The sequence below is a fragment of the Bacillus rossius genome, chromosome 1 (genome assembly GCF_032445375.1).
Source record: "Bacillus rossius redtenbacheri isolate Brsri chromosome 1, Brsri_v3, whole genome shotgun sequence".
Lineage (NCBI taxonomy): Eukaryota > Metazoa > Arthropoda > Insecta > Phasmatodea > Bacillidae > Bacillus > Bacillus rossius.
Window position 1 is genome coordinate 146,300,424 of NC_086330.1, and position 15,292 is coordinate 146,315,715.

At 36.0% G+C, this 15,292-nt stretch overlaps 2 protein-coding genes across 6 annotated transcripts in view; one reads left to right on the forward strand and one right to left on the reverse strand.

Annotated features, from left to right (window-relative positions):
• Positions 1-3,876, forward strand: part of LOC134546254 (probable RNA helicase armi) — a 68,850-nt gene extending 64,974 nt beyond the window's left edge. For all 5 annotated transcript variants that reach the window (XM_063388950.1, XM_063388951.1, XM_063388952.1 and 2 more), the window contains exon 8: positions 2,855-3,876. In XM_063388950.1, coding sequence (XP_063245020.1) covers positions 2,855-3,259 — 405 coding nt within the window. In that variant the 3' untranslated portion in view covers positions 3,260-3,876. The remainder of the gene's footprint in view (positions 1-2,854) is intronic.
• A 2,645-nt stretch (positions 3,877-6,521) lies between these two features.
• Positions 6,522-15,292, reverse strand: part of LOC134546256 (eukaryotic translation initiation factor 3 subunit E) — a 90,016-nt gene continuing 81,245 nt past the window's right edge. The window contains exon 9 of the mRNA XM_063388956.1: positions 6,522-6,642. Coding sequence (XP_063245026.1) covers positions 6,616-6,642 — 27 coding nt within the window. The 3' untranslated portion in view covers positions 6,522-6,615. The remainder of the gene's footprint in view (positions 6,643-15,292) is intronic.

The following is a 15,292-nucleotide window of genomic DNA, read 5'->3' on the forward strand; positions in this document are numbered from 1 at the left end:
TCTTAACTAAAATATAGACACTACTAATATTTTGTCATAATTAGTATTCTGCCGATTTAAAACACCTAAAATATTTTTCTTTATCAAACATCACGAGATGTCCGAAAATCAGTTTCCTTTGGATGCCAACAGGCCATAAACAAAGCATAAATGATTCCTGTTGATCGGATCACGTATTTCTTTGTCATATTTTCGGAGATTTAAAAGCCAAAACAAAAAAATAATAATTATATTGTAAAATTAAATACAAGTTACCGTAATAGCTTTGAAATGTAGAAAAGTATAATATTTTCTTTCGGACAGTTAATTTTTTAGTGTTTTTGAGTTTAAAGATAAACAAACTTCAGCATTTTGGAGGTATTGGTAGTTGGTTACACTGTCTAATAGTTTACGGTGCTTGTCGGCTATCTTTAGTGGAATTTATGTGGTATTCTGCAATTCGTTTATATTTTCTTTGTTCGTATGGAAAACTCGGGAAAAATAACGTCCGAGTTAAAAGGCGTGTGGAAATTTTATGAGAAAAATGCTAACCAAACTGCAAAATGCAAGCAGTGTCAAAAAATTATTAAAACAAGTAGAAGAAATTATTTTGAAACATTTTTTAAAAAATAAACATATTTATAGGATACAAAATTGATATGAAGCATATATTTCAATCAATTTTTTCCCGATCCCGTTCCTGTTTCCCGCAGGAAAAATATTTTCCATACCGAGAATTTCCAGAATAAAAAAATCCTTTCCCACACAGCCCTAATATATTTCAATCAATTTTTCCCGATCCCGTTCCCGTTTCCCGCGGGAAAAATTTTTTCCCGCCCGAGAATTTCCCGAAAAAAAAAAAATCCTTTCCCGCACAGCCCGTTAATACTGTATGATTAGAGTCCCGGAAAAATAGCATTTTAAAATGTATATTTTAGCATTTTAAAAATGAAATGTAGCATTTTGAAAAAACACGTTTTATATATATTTAAAAAAAATTTAAAACATGTCACACATCAAAAATAAGAATACCTACTGATAAATGTTAGATAAACAGTATCCAGATAAATAACATTTTAATAGGTTGACAAAGAATGAAACATTAAAAATAGTTTTTACAATGTATGTTAAATAACTTTAGCATGTTCAACACATGAATATAATTTTATTTTAAAAAAAGGGCACATGTTTGAATGCATTTCCATGATCGTGAATTGAATCTGTGCTACGTGGCATCAATTTGATCAAATTTAATTAGGGATACGCCACATTTCACTTGTGGAACACAATTTGCAAAGAAAACTCTGCACCGTAACTACCCGTATAACCTTTCCCCATGAGACACGTGAGGGGTATTGCTGTTGTGAACAGACTGTACCAGTTGACCTTGGCGACTTCCTCTTGCTCACACGCACACAGGCCGGCTGGGCTCTCACTCTCTCTCTCTCTCTCCTCCTCTTTCTAATAATCTCTTACACAAACACACCTGCTGACTGGGCTGGCTCGGCTTGCTTGTTCCCTCTTCATCTCTTCACCATTCTTATCGCTTATGAACACACCTACACACACTTGGCTTGCTGGCTGGCTACCGCCACAGCAGTGCAGTGGAACCTCGCTACTGACAATGGAGAGAAAAATCCTCATAACTACGAGTATTCGTAATACATAACTGAATATATAAGATTTAAGTCAAAGTTAAAATCCTCAACATTCCCAAAATGTCTAAATGTCGCACAATATCTCGGAAACGGTACCTTGTAGTGAAAAAACGCATAGAATAAAAGTTGTAGCAAATTAAATTTCAAATATAAAAGGTCTGGGTGATTTTTTTGTATATGCAACTATTTTTGTTTTAATCGCGAATGAAATGGTCTGACTCATGACCGCGCTCCGAGATACAGCAAAAAAAAGAAAAAAAACAGCTGTCACCAGTCGCGTCGCCTTGCTTGGTCAGGAGGGGAGGTACGTGGAAAGGAGAAAGGAAAACAACGGAAAGAGGGAGGGAAGGAAGAAGAAAAGGAGGGGAAGGGAAGGGCATCTGCCATCTTCCTTGTTCATTTGTAGAGACACACAAAAGGCTGGTTTGTTTTTAGATCTGTCCCCCTCTAATGAAAGCCAGCGCAGTAGAAGGGAAAATAGCCTACGCCATGAGAGAGTGAAGGGGAGAGGGCATTAGGTCCCGCCCACTTCTTACCCCTCCAAGGGCCGGCTGCTATCTAGTGAGTCAGTCCGCCGGCGCCGGCCTAAACACACAGCATGCGGCCTGGCGCTTATCAGTCCGTGTTAATACTAGTGAATTTTTTTCCCCTAACAGCAGGCGTTTTTTCCTTGTTTGATGATGCAATTTAAATCACTCTAGCCAGTTTAATTTAGCATGATTTACGTAGTCCAATCGACGGTGCATTGCAAAACTGTCGTAACTTCGGAGGTCTCGTAGTATCCGGTACTCGTAATTATGAGGTTCCACTGTATTAGCATTTATCGCAGAAAAACTAATAGTACTTAGCATTTTATCGCATTTATTGAGTAATTTCACATTTTATCACGGTTATTTCGCATCTGCGAATTTTCCGGGACTCTATGTATGATACATTGAAATGTAACTGTACTTTTGTTAAGTTCTCTTTTATGTACATTGTACAGTAATATCCTGTTTATCTGGCCCTCTATCTGGTCTCCGGATAATGCTAATCAGAGTTGCGTTAGAAAAAATGTAATTACAAAAACCCCAAATATTCACATTTTAGTTTGATTAAATGTTCAGTTCTGCATATATGGTAGAATTATGGTAATAAAATGCTTTTTTAAGGATATCCGGATAGATGAGGTTTGACTGCATTCACCCACTTCACTAATAGTTTTTTTTTTTTTATAGGTTCAGAAGATCCGAGCAATGATGTTGGACATGAATATTCCCCAACCAAAAGTTGGAACTGTTGAAGAGTTTCAAGGTCAGGAGAGGAAAGTCATAATAGTTTCCACAGTGCGCAGCAGTACAGATCAAGTGAAGAGAGATGTTATTCACGCCCTTGGTTTCGTTTCGTCGCCAAAGCGCTTGAACGTGGCAATAACAAGATCCAGGTCACTTCTCATAGTGATTGGCAATCCTCACTTGCTGAACCTAGACATGCACTGGCAAGAAGTCATCAAATACTGTGTTTCCATTGGTAGCTATACAGGATGCAACCTCCCAGAAACACTTGAGAAAATGTGTGGGAGTAACTGTGACGGTGGTATCGAAGGATGTGAACACTTTGATGACCTGGGTGTCAAAGCCTGATAAGTCTCTGGTTTTACATCCATATCTTTTATTGTACATCCTGCCTTGGTAGTTAGCAGCAAAGATAGGTATTTAGTTATCCCTAACCACCTGAAATGTCATATCATTCAGTATGGTGAACATTTCCATTTATTACATTTTTCCCAATGTTCTTAATTTTTATACAGGTGGTGCTTAAAACATGTTTGTCAATATTTGTGTTTTGTGCATAATGAGTAAGCACTATTATTTGTAGAACTATTGAATTGTGAAGTATTGTAAAGTTAAATTACTTAAAAAAAATTTTACTCACACAAAACATTTTAACTTGAGAAAAATATTTAAAATTGTATGTACTTATTACATGTTCCAGGTTGTCAATTATAAATGTGTAACAGTATTAGTTATTTTAACATTTAGTATGTGATTACTTTGGGTTTTGAATGATCCAGTTTATTACATAAGGTGATCAATAACATTACAGAACTTCTATGAAAGCCTATGGAAATGTTATGAGTTGTTTAGTTATTTATTTTCTGTTTCAGCCAGAGTTATTGTTGTAACCAACATCGAAGGACAGAAAAAACTTTTTTTTTTTGTGTGAATCAGACTAACTGGAAATACATGGTTCCTTGTCAGCTTGTGTGTTCTCTCATTAATTTAAGTTTACTTTTGGCTCGTCAGAAAGAAGAGCATGTTTAGTATAATTGTAATTAGGGGTGAGCCGATCACCACACTTGCAGATCATGTCGATGCCAGAAATGTGGTGCCGATCATGCCGATTTTTTTGACCGATTAGTGCTTTTTTAAGTTGGTTGTAAAATATGCTCCAATTACTTGAAAAGTATTGCATAAAGATACAAACATGATCAGTGTTGGTAAAAAAAAATATATGCACTGTATATATATATATATGCACAATATATTTCACGGTCATGAAATGACATTAAGGGCGCGGTTACACGGGACCCTGAACTACTTCAGGTGAACATGTTTAAGTAAACACATTTACAAACGCGAAAGTGTACGGTTACACGGTAGTTGCTGAAAACTGTGTTCAGCTCTAAAACCGATTGTCTACTGCCAACGAATGACTGTGTTGTTGATCTTCTCTATTTTGTATCCAGAAAACGCGGGATTTTCTCACTCGTTTATACAGTATTAGCAGCAGAAATGGAATGTTTTTTTATATTGCTCAATATTTTTTTACAAATCGGAAATTCAAACAACATGCACAGTAAAAAATTTTAAACTTATTTTTTATTTTTTTTTGAGCGATAGTTTTAAGTTTTAAGATAATTAAAGTCAGGATCAATTTAAAAAAAGTATATTAATTACCTGTTGATTTTTTTATGTTGCATTCGGTAAAATATTACTCTAACTTGTGCCAGGAACACTTTCCATCTTGCATTTCTGCAAAGGACTGTTTATATTCTAAACAGCCAATCAGAGGCTAATGTAAAAGATATGTCGATCTGAACTACTTTGCCAACCTGTTTAAGTTAAATGGGAAATGGCCTCGAACGAAACATGTTCAGACTGTGTGTAACCGCACTCAACAGCTGAACATGTTCACCTGAAGTAGTTCAGACTCCCGTGTAACCGCACCCTAAATGTCTCGACAAATTTGTGGTGTTGAAGCCACGTGTCGAATTTCTACCACGTGAAATTTCGGCTTTGCAAAGGTTGCATATTGCTTTCCCCTCATCACCTACAACAGCAGTAAAATGTTTCCAAACAAAGCTGCTTTTCTTTGACATTTACAATCAAAATGCAATATTTAACTGGAAAATATAAACTCCAATTTTTAACTCTGACTTTCAAAACATTAACAAAATGACTAAACGAAAAACGTGATGAACACGCGTGTAAACACGCCAGACAGTCGAGGTCAACTATCGCAGTTTGTTATACAATTGATTAGTAATGGATTGTTTTCAATTGAGTCGTCCATATACATACCCATGTTTTATCGCATAATTGTTGCACCGTTATTTTCAGATGTCCAAATTTGGAGGGGAAAAAAGTCGCAATATGTTTTGGTCCCGCTGTTAGATTCTAACTACTTTGTGTATGTAGTTTTCCCATATAAAACAATGTATTTTATAGTTGAAATCTATTATTCATTTGGATTTTACCATTTACGTATTAAATTTACAAAAATACGAAGTTGTCTGATGTGTAAATTTTCTTTTAAAGATATTTTCAAACGTTTTAACCTTTATCTGTTCGTCTTCGTTACGTATCGCATATGAAAATGTAGCCGGTTGGCATTATTCATGTTTAATTATGTTGATTCCAATGTAGAGCGAGCGCAAGTCGTCAAATATCGATATCGATAGCGTGCCTTACGCATGCAACGTGCATGCTCTTTCTCTTGTCGAGTTAACTAAATTTAATAACCCGCACTTTTTCGTGGTAAGTGTGTACTACGACGATAGTTCAGAAAACAAACCTGGACAAAGTAGCAAACATATAAACACAACGTTGAAAATAAACAAGTAGTATGGACAACACAATGACGAAATACGTTTTCTTTTCTCTATTTTAAGTTTAACAAAATGTTTTTGTTGCATGACTTATTAAATAGTTTGGTGTGCTTTTGTTTACTCTTTTTAAACAAACGTACTTTTCTTCAATATGTTTATTTGTTAAGAATAACTTTACTTAATTTTTTTTTGCAGAAAAGATTAAAACACGTAAGAAACGTAAATGTTACTTAAAAATGTCAAGCAACAGTTCTGAAGCAAAAAATATGTCTGCGCTTTTGTGTTACGTAAAGAGATTTTTTTGTCTTCAGAAAGCGGTAATCTGCAAAAACGGATCTGCATGCATGAAGCCGATCATGCAAATGACAAAATCGGCCAATCTTAATCTGCAATCTGCATCGGCTCACCCCTAATTGTAATACATATTGGAAAAATGTACAGCTTTGTTAGTGAGTGATCACAAAAGTTACATTGTCAGCTAAACAGACTATAAGTATCCATTATGGTGTGTGTGGTATTTTTTTTTTTTTTAAAGCTTACTTGAGCATTAGAAAAACATACAAATTTTAATTATACACACCAATAGATAAGATTTTACATATGCACACACATCAACCCACACCACCTCATTACTCCTATTTTAGATTCATAATAGTTTTCTTCACAATGTGGATAGTACTGGATACTACAGTTTCAGACATAATGATGGTATGAAATTCTAAAATCAGAAGTAATATTTATTTAAGGCATAAGCTGCATAATGTCATCACAGGTTTGGTAAATAAAATACAATATTACAAATGTACTTTATTCACAAAATTTAGTAACAAAGCACAATTCTTCAAAAACTGAAAAAGTATGCTTACAGCTGGTGTAAATGCTGCTGGCTTAAAATTCTTGAGCACCCCAACGTATCTGAAAAGAAAAAAAAAACATTTCACAGCTATACTTTGACATTATTCTATTAAAACTATTCTATGCGAACATCCTCAATTAGGCACCGGAAATATTAGCATATTGTTCTACAAGATTTTTTTTTGCTAATTTACAGCAATTTCAAACTATGTTAAATAAATGCTTTTTATCAAATAAATTAGTTTAAAATTTCACTTCAAAAATCTTTTATAAAAGTACAAATCTACAAGTTTTCAAAATTTTTGTACAAAATGCAGCTTTTCTCTTAGATCGAAAAACCACCCTGTCTTGTAGACTTTCAGTGACTTGACTCACCTAACATTCATACTTTGCAGTTTGTAGACTTATCTGCATTTCAGTTAAAACACATTACATGTCTACCATCTTTGTAGCAGCTTTTCTTATCTCACAGACAAAAAAGGCTGGACATACGTATATTTTACTTAAGCATGAGTGTGAAATAAACTGGAGCAGTATTTGGCATTCTCCAAATGTGACACTTGACCGTGTGTTGATTTTCTTTCTGGTAGTTGTTCTCTACACTATTTTTCATGACCAGCAGATTTGTGCCATTGCCATAGTTAATGTATTCAAAATATAATCACCACTCAACTAATTCAGTTAATTAGTGTATTATTCTACAAAATAAACTTTCAACTTAAGTTTGCTAGTATATTTCTCTAGCATTTTTTTTTTTTAAATAAAATAGGCATTACAATTTTTTTTTTGTTTTAATCTAGAGAAGAACTTTTTTTAAGACAAAATAAAACACAGTAGTAAAGATTTTTTTATTTCATTTACATTCAGAATGTAAATATTAAGTTTTAAATAATTTCCATTATAAATGCTAATTTCAAAATATATGCCCCTATCTATTCTCATTACTGAAAATAAAGAACATAACCTTGACAAAAACTCAATTTCAATGTTCTCTTGAGACTTGATACTTATTGTACAAGTGCAATGAGTATAAACTGATCTACCAATATTTTGTAAAAACTTGACAGTGAAAAATTGTGATTAGACTCGCCCTCGAAGTAACGCCATTCAATTTGCATGCATTTGAAGCAACGCAGTCATAGATTCAAAGAAGCGCTTTTTTCTTTTATGTGAATTTTTATTTCTGTGCACGTACAATGGCAACAGCACTTGTGCAAATACAATGCAATGAATCAACCAACAATATTTTACTCTTTCCTTAAGGGCTCCGCCTACCCGGGCACACAACCGGTGTGCAGAGCTTCAGGAAAAACGCGATTTCAAAACTACTCAAAATATCCAAGTGGGGTCTGCTTACTAAAAGCATTTAAGAGTTCGCTGAGGGCATAAAAGTACTTTTGATTTCGGATTAAGTTTTTAGACTATTTTTAAAAGCGTTAAAATGTCTAAAATACGTGTTTTCAGAGTAATTTTTCGGTGTAAAACAATTAGTACATATTCTTGAAAGCACTTAAAGACTTGCATTCATCTTTATCTTCATTCCTCCGCCATGTGATATTATGGTTACCGCTCAAATTTCACAGTTATCCTGTGACGAGAGAAGACTCCGCACCAGTTCAGAGCCTTGCGCTTAGAGACTATACCGCGCTAGAAATACCAGCGAGCATCGCGCTTATCATCCCACCTCACTAGCACACATACACCCCTGACGAGGCGGGCCCCTTAATAGGTTTTCGACTCCTTCATTGCGTATTCTTCTCAGGTGATGGCTGAGTGTTCAGCCAACGTTTATATTACATCATAGTGTATGTCAGCAATATCTTGAGAGAAAAGCCAGAAGCTTTCAGGGCTAGTATACCTCGCGCTTATTAGGATGCACTAGTGGAAAATCATGGCACACACATTTCGTAAACAGCAAAGTTGGGAATTACGTTAAAAGGATAAATAATATTTCTAATTGTAGAAAACATTTAGTTTTTCATTTATTGAATCTTATTAGAATTTTAATTTTTAATATAGCTCCCATATTATTAACATTATTATTCTGTAACTCAGAAATGTTTAGAGCTTCTTAGGAATCTTATGCTCAAGTCCTATTATGTAAACAATGCAGTCCGTGAATTTTTTGAATTTAATATTAGGTTGTTTAATCTCAAAATGTTACTCAACATTTATTTAAACTGACTTGCAAAGTGCTGTGTAAGTTTGTAATTTCAGTCATCAGCCTCTCTCTTCCTTAACACGTGTGCCAGCTGCGGCAACCATCGAGATAGTTGTGTCGCCCGTTGCCAGAGTGAACACGTCCGCATCTCTGGTTGCCACGGGCAACCAGGCTGACGGGCGAAGCTATCGGAGCCCTCTCCTGCCTAACACACTCCCACCAGGACGGCCGAGTGCGCATGGCACTACAACCCCCAGGAGTTCCATGAGGCGGTTGGCGAATCCAGGAATTTTTCCCTTACCCATGTCACTCCCAGGCCCTCAGGACAGGTATAAAAGGGACAGCCCTTGGCCCAGAAGGCCAGTCTGTGTCCGAGAGGTAAGGTATTATTAGAGTATATAAGGTAACATATTGCCACTCACTGCGCATTCATTGGCTGGAGGCATCTGACATAACTTTGAGGATTGTGAGCGAGCTGGAAGTTGCCCGGTGAGCACAGCGCAGCTGCACCACACCTTACCTCCCTTCATAAATTTTTAGGTTATGAACAGTGGCAGGCGGATGCTGAAAGCTCGTGGACCAAGGCTCATGAAGTGTTTTGGTGTGCGGAGAGGTTAGTTTGAGTATCAACAGGGCTGACTGGTCATGCACACTTACAATACACCATGAGAGTATTACTCAATGATTAAAAAAAAAAGAAAATTTCAGATAAATAATTTATTTGTATAAATTATTTTAAATTACACCTTGACTCTATAATATCAATTGCATTTTTTAATTCATTTGTTAACATAATACTGATTTTATTATATTTAAGTTTTATCTTAACTGGGGCCCCTTACAAAAAAAAATAAAAAAATTTCACACTGTTAAAATTAAATTAATAATTACATGATGAATTTCATAAATAACATATTTTTTGTGTTTATCAAAATATCTTTAGTCCATGTTACATTGTTTCAAAATTATATATTAAATAAAACGTTGCGTTGGTTCAAATAAATTTCTTTAAAATAGAAGAGAAAGCATGTTTGACGAGAAGTCCGATGAGGTTAAGTCCACGAAATTTTCACATAGGTAGTGTTGAAGAAAACAAAAGGTTAGTAATTCATGCCAAAAATAATAAAATAGCCGTCGGCTTTCCTGAATTAGGTGCGGTCACTTCATTTTGCTTCCGGGCTGCCGAGGACAGGCCCCAACACCACAGCACAAGTTGGTTCAAGTTAACCGCATGGCCGGTATCGTGGAAACGCTAATTAACATAAAAATAACAAAGAATATTAACACGCCCGGTGCTACAAACATTTCCCTACGTTCTTAAGAAATAATACAACAAAACTTACCACTTAGTGCGGTTGTAGATGCTTAATGCATCTTTAAATCTTAAAATCACACACGAAAGAATTTTAGAGTTACTACGACATGGCGTCAAGGTGCTGGAAAAGACTGTTTGTGGTCTGTATGAAAAGACGAAGAAGGACATTGAACATGGCACTCGTAGAGAGTACTTTTTTGAAAATCCAAAGATCAATAATACATTAATTCTATTACAAAAAAGACTGACTTATAATTTCTTAAATATACCTTCACATATTTACTATAATAATTAAATTGTAAACACATATTCATAATAGATTCTAAAAAAAAATACATTGACACAATTAACTTGATGTGTTCAAACATTTAAATTACCCATAATTATAATTATTACAACTTCGTTCAGAATTAACTTTTAAATATTTAAATAACACATTACCATTAACAAATACCAATATAGAATACTGAAAACGTGTGGAAACCAGTTCGCCCAAAAAAAAAGAAAAATAATTATAAATAAATAAGTTGAGCAAGTGCCACCAACATTACAATGGCACAGCCATGATTAAATAAAGTTGTCATTGTGAAGAAATTAAACATTCAAACTAAATATTTTTTTTAGGTTCTATTCCTTAATGTACATAGCCTCTAATGGTTGTTTTAAATACCTTGTTAGTAGTGAGAGGGAGCGGCTCCCATGACAGTGGGATCTCCGGGGGGATAGGGGCGGTAAGATCACTGTTAAGGATAGGCCCATCGGGGGGGGGGGGGGGGGGGGTAGGTGAAGTGGCTATGCTATTCCTATCCCAGGGGGAAGGGGACTGTGTTATCTTTGTCTAGAGGTGGCAATTTTGTTTGGGGTGGGTGTCTCACCACGTGGAGTTATCTATGGAGCGCGTCGTCTGCTGTGGGCAATGACGTCTGCTGTGGTTCATTCTTTAGGAGCTAGGAGGAGTTGCTGTGTAGAGCAGAAGTTATTTTTAGTAATAATAAAAATGTTGAGGCGGAAGCGGCTGGGATTTGATCCGGGGAACGTGAGCACGTCAAGGTTGGAAGATAGCGATCTTAACCGCTAGACCACGAGATCAGTTGAAAAAGAAATAAGAAATATAATCTACAGTACTAGGTATGCCACCATACACACACAGAGGACTTGGGGGGGGGGGGGGGGGGGGGGGAAGCACACCTCAGAGTACTAGCTATGATAAAAGCTGCCATATTTAATACCAACTCTTAACACAGAGAGCACGCCGCACGCAAATGCCATCTAGTTGTCGTCTGCTGGGACTCCATGCACAGTGCGCACCAATAATAATAATAATTCCCCCACACCATTATATAAATATATATATATATATATATATATATATATATATATATATATATATATATACAGTAGAACCCCGATTATCCGTGTTAATGAAGGGGACGAGTGAGTCGGATAATCGAAAATCGCGGTTAGCCGAGTCATGCTTGCCTCAAAGGTCATTAGCCCACAGACAGCCATCTGTGGACATTCGGAGATTACATATATACACATGCTTTGTGTGCGTGTGCGTTGTTGACATAGAAGCGGACTGCTTAGTGCTGGGCAGCAGTGGTTTTTAAGTCTTTCGTGTGCGGAGACGTGGGCACGCGAGTCGTTGTTGCACCGAGGTGTGTGACTAGCCGCCCGCCAGTCCGAGGGCCCAAGACAGCTGATAGCTGCCAAGGTCACGCATTTTTTTCATCGCCCGTAAGCGACGCTGCCACACTTAGCTCATTGCTCTGTTGTCAGTAACACCATCGGGCAGGTTATGGTTTTACAGAACGACTGCCTTCAAAATTCTTTTCGAGATAAGATTTTTCATACCAGTGCATTGAGACTTGATTTGATGGTTTTGAACGGTGTCTCTGTCTCGTATAATTCACTGTGTTTTTAGTAATATAACAGGAAAATGGTTCTTCTGTCAAACCTAGTTTTTTTAAAAAAAATTACGTCTGCTATGATAAAATTACGCCACTTAATGCTACACCCTCCGACATTTTCTGTTGAAACCATTCAAACAAACAAGTGTCCAAGCTGCTAAATGTGGATTCGTTCATCGTCTTGCGTTTATTTAATCTACTTGAAGTGTCAGCCTGTGAAGCAAACTGAAGGATTTCTTCGCGATTTTTTATGATGTCGCGCACTGTTGTGTTACCGACATTAAACTCAGTCGCAAGTTTGCAATCGTTTCTCCACTCTGACATATTTCTATAATTTTTGTTTTGCTGTCGATGGACAGTACCACTCGCTTTCTTTTCTGTTCATTTGATGACATTATGAAATGTTGCGCTCAACACTTCCGCACAACACAACGGTATAATCCGTCGGAATGCAGATCACTGTTACAATACATAAAATTATCACCACCTTCACGCTTCAACAACGTACACTAATGGAATGGACTGTCTCCATGCGCCGGGTAATCTCTGTGGCACGGCGCCGTGCTGCGCGCGGGAGTGTACAGTCCGGTCATGCGGACGTGGAATCGCGCACCAGTGTATAATCTATTCATGTAACACGGAACACAAAAATATTATGTACATACGTATGTATGTACTAGTATTTTTTTTTTTAAACTTTCTGTGTATATAAACATAACTGAGTCAAAGTACTTTGACCAACATACATTTTGCAAAGTATTTTAACATTTACATACATTTTGAATCATTGGTTATATGTAACTAAAAAATTGGACTTGATGGACATAAATCGCGGTTAAACCGCGAATCGGATGATCGAGTCGCGGATAATCGGGGTTCTACTGTGTGTTTTTATATATATATATATATATATATATATATATATATATATATATATATATATATATAGAGAGAGAGAGAGAGAGAGAGAGAGACAGAGAGAGAGAGATAGAGATAGAGAGTTTTAGTTCAGAGAGAATTATAATATTGACGTCACTTAAAATAGCATAGTGGTAGATATATTCATATAATAAAAAAATATTTAAATTAAAAATGTTTTATATATATACAGTAGAATCTCGTTATAGCGAGCACGGTAATAGCGAGAACACGGCTATAACGAGGTATTTTTGAGGAATTTACGGCGTGAGAGCTTGAAGCGCGCTTTTGTTATTTGTCTGCTTTATCTCCACCCCTCTCGCTCGCCACTAGACATCTTGCCGTTGACGCCTGTCACATTCTTCAGCCGTGCAGTCGCCACTTAAGTGCGTGGCTTTAAAAATAGAATCCCGTCCTTTCTTTATTTTATCAAACTTCCGTTAGTTATCTGTACCGTGTGTAGACAAAGTTTGATATTGGAACAGAAACAACGTAAGAAAGTATTTTTTACAAATTAGAAATATGTATGTTTTTGTTTTTATAATTGCGTATATTTTCACGTTTTTTTTTTGTTGTTATCTTAAAAGAGATAATATTAAAAAGCCGCTCTAATGAGATTTAATTGTTTCTTGGTTAACAAAAACTATTAATTGTTTATATTCTATTTATTATTATTTACGCGACGTCATACTGTACGCGTACGCAATACGACTGGATTCGTTGCTGCAACATAACAGCAAATTATGCGGTATCAGAAGTAACGAGTAACGTAACGATAGTAACGAGTACTAATTGTTATAGTAACGAATACATACGGGTACACATTTTTTCGTTACTTTTACACCTCTAGTAGGCACTACCGTATTTATTTCCGAATCGCTAGGACAGTTTTCTTGTAACTTTTGTTTCGGTCAGTTGTTGGGGTATTTGTCCGGGAAAGGGGTGGTGATGGTTTGAGTTTAATCCCAAATTTATTTTCAAAAAAGTGGACAGGTTTCTTTAAATGAAAAAGTATAGTTTTCCAGCGACTATTTCGTTTGAGGCTTACGTGCGTTGCCGCAGCCGCACTCCTGCTATTTTGTAAGGAATTAAATCGTCGCGCTACACTAGCACCACCTGTTAGCAACATCCCGAACCAACATGGCCGCCAGCAGACTGCCCGCGTCGGCAATAGATAGCAGGACAATGCTGCGTCGGCCGCGGGTTGAGATGCTATACTTACGTGGCGTGGTAGGGTATTCTGGTTATTTTGACGCAATCGGTGATCGCATCCGTACTTATGGGGTATCGTTATAAAGAGAATTCACACATCTGCTCACAGAAATTAAGATTTCGTTATTATAACCTGTTATTTTCCAATTATACAGGTTTAAACACAATTTTTATGCTATTTTCGGTTAATTTTTATTTTTTGGGGGCCAAAATTTGTCCAATTCGGTTATAGCGAGGACACGGTTATAGCGAGGATCAAACCCGGAACCGTGACACCTCGCTATAACGGGACTCTAGTTTATATAAACATATGTAGGAGTCAAAAAAGATAGACCGACATCTTTTTTTTATAGTGCTAGGTCACAGTTAAGTTCAAAGAGAGACTGCCATCTTTTTTTTTTTTATATAGTACTGGGTGATGGTGGGATATTTAAAAAGAAAGTTTAAATACTAAAGACATCATCTATCTTGTATTTTCATTGTCTACCACTATAACAAAGCTATAGGCATATTTATTACAAGTATGCTTATAGTGCTAACTTACAGCAATATCTGTTTATACTTAGTAATCTTAATATATATAAATCTCGTGTCACAATGTTTGTCCTCAATGGACTCCTAAACCACTTAACCGATTTCGATGAAAATTGGCATTTATGTGTAATTTTTTCCAACTTGAGAGATAGGATAGTTTTTATTTCGATTAATGGTCTTAATCTGATAATTTTAGAGTTTTCTAATGTGATGTATGTATGAGTTGGCAGAAAATCACCACGGCAACGGCTGTAGCATTGTTGATGCTTCATTCGTCTCCATGGCAACGACTATTTCATTGTTAGTGTAGTCCTCATCACTCATTAAATACAGACCACCAATTTTTAGATATATACAGGTAAATAACTATACACTGGTAGAACAAAGTCGGTCGGGATTTGAAAGTGACATAAATTATTCAAATTAAGAAGACAACTACTAACTACATCTGATTTCTAAAAAGGTCCAGTGAACTCTTTACCAAGTCAACCGATTTCGATGAAAATTGGCATTTATGTGTAATTGTTTCCAACTTGAGAGATAGGGTAGTTTTTATTTCGATTAATAGTCTTAATAATTTATAATTAAAATTGGCATTTATGTGTAATTGTTTCCAACTTGAGAGATAGGGTAGTTTTTATTTCGATTAATAGTCTTAAT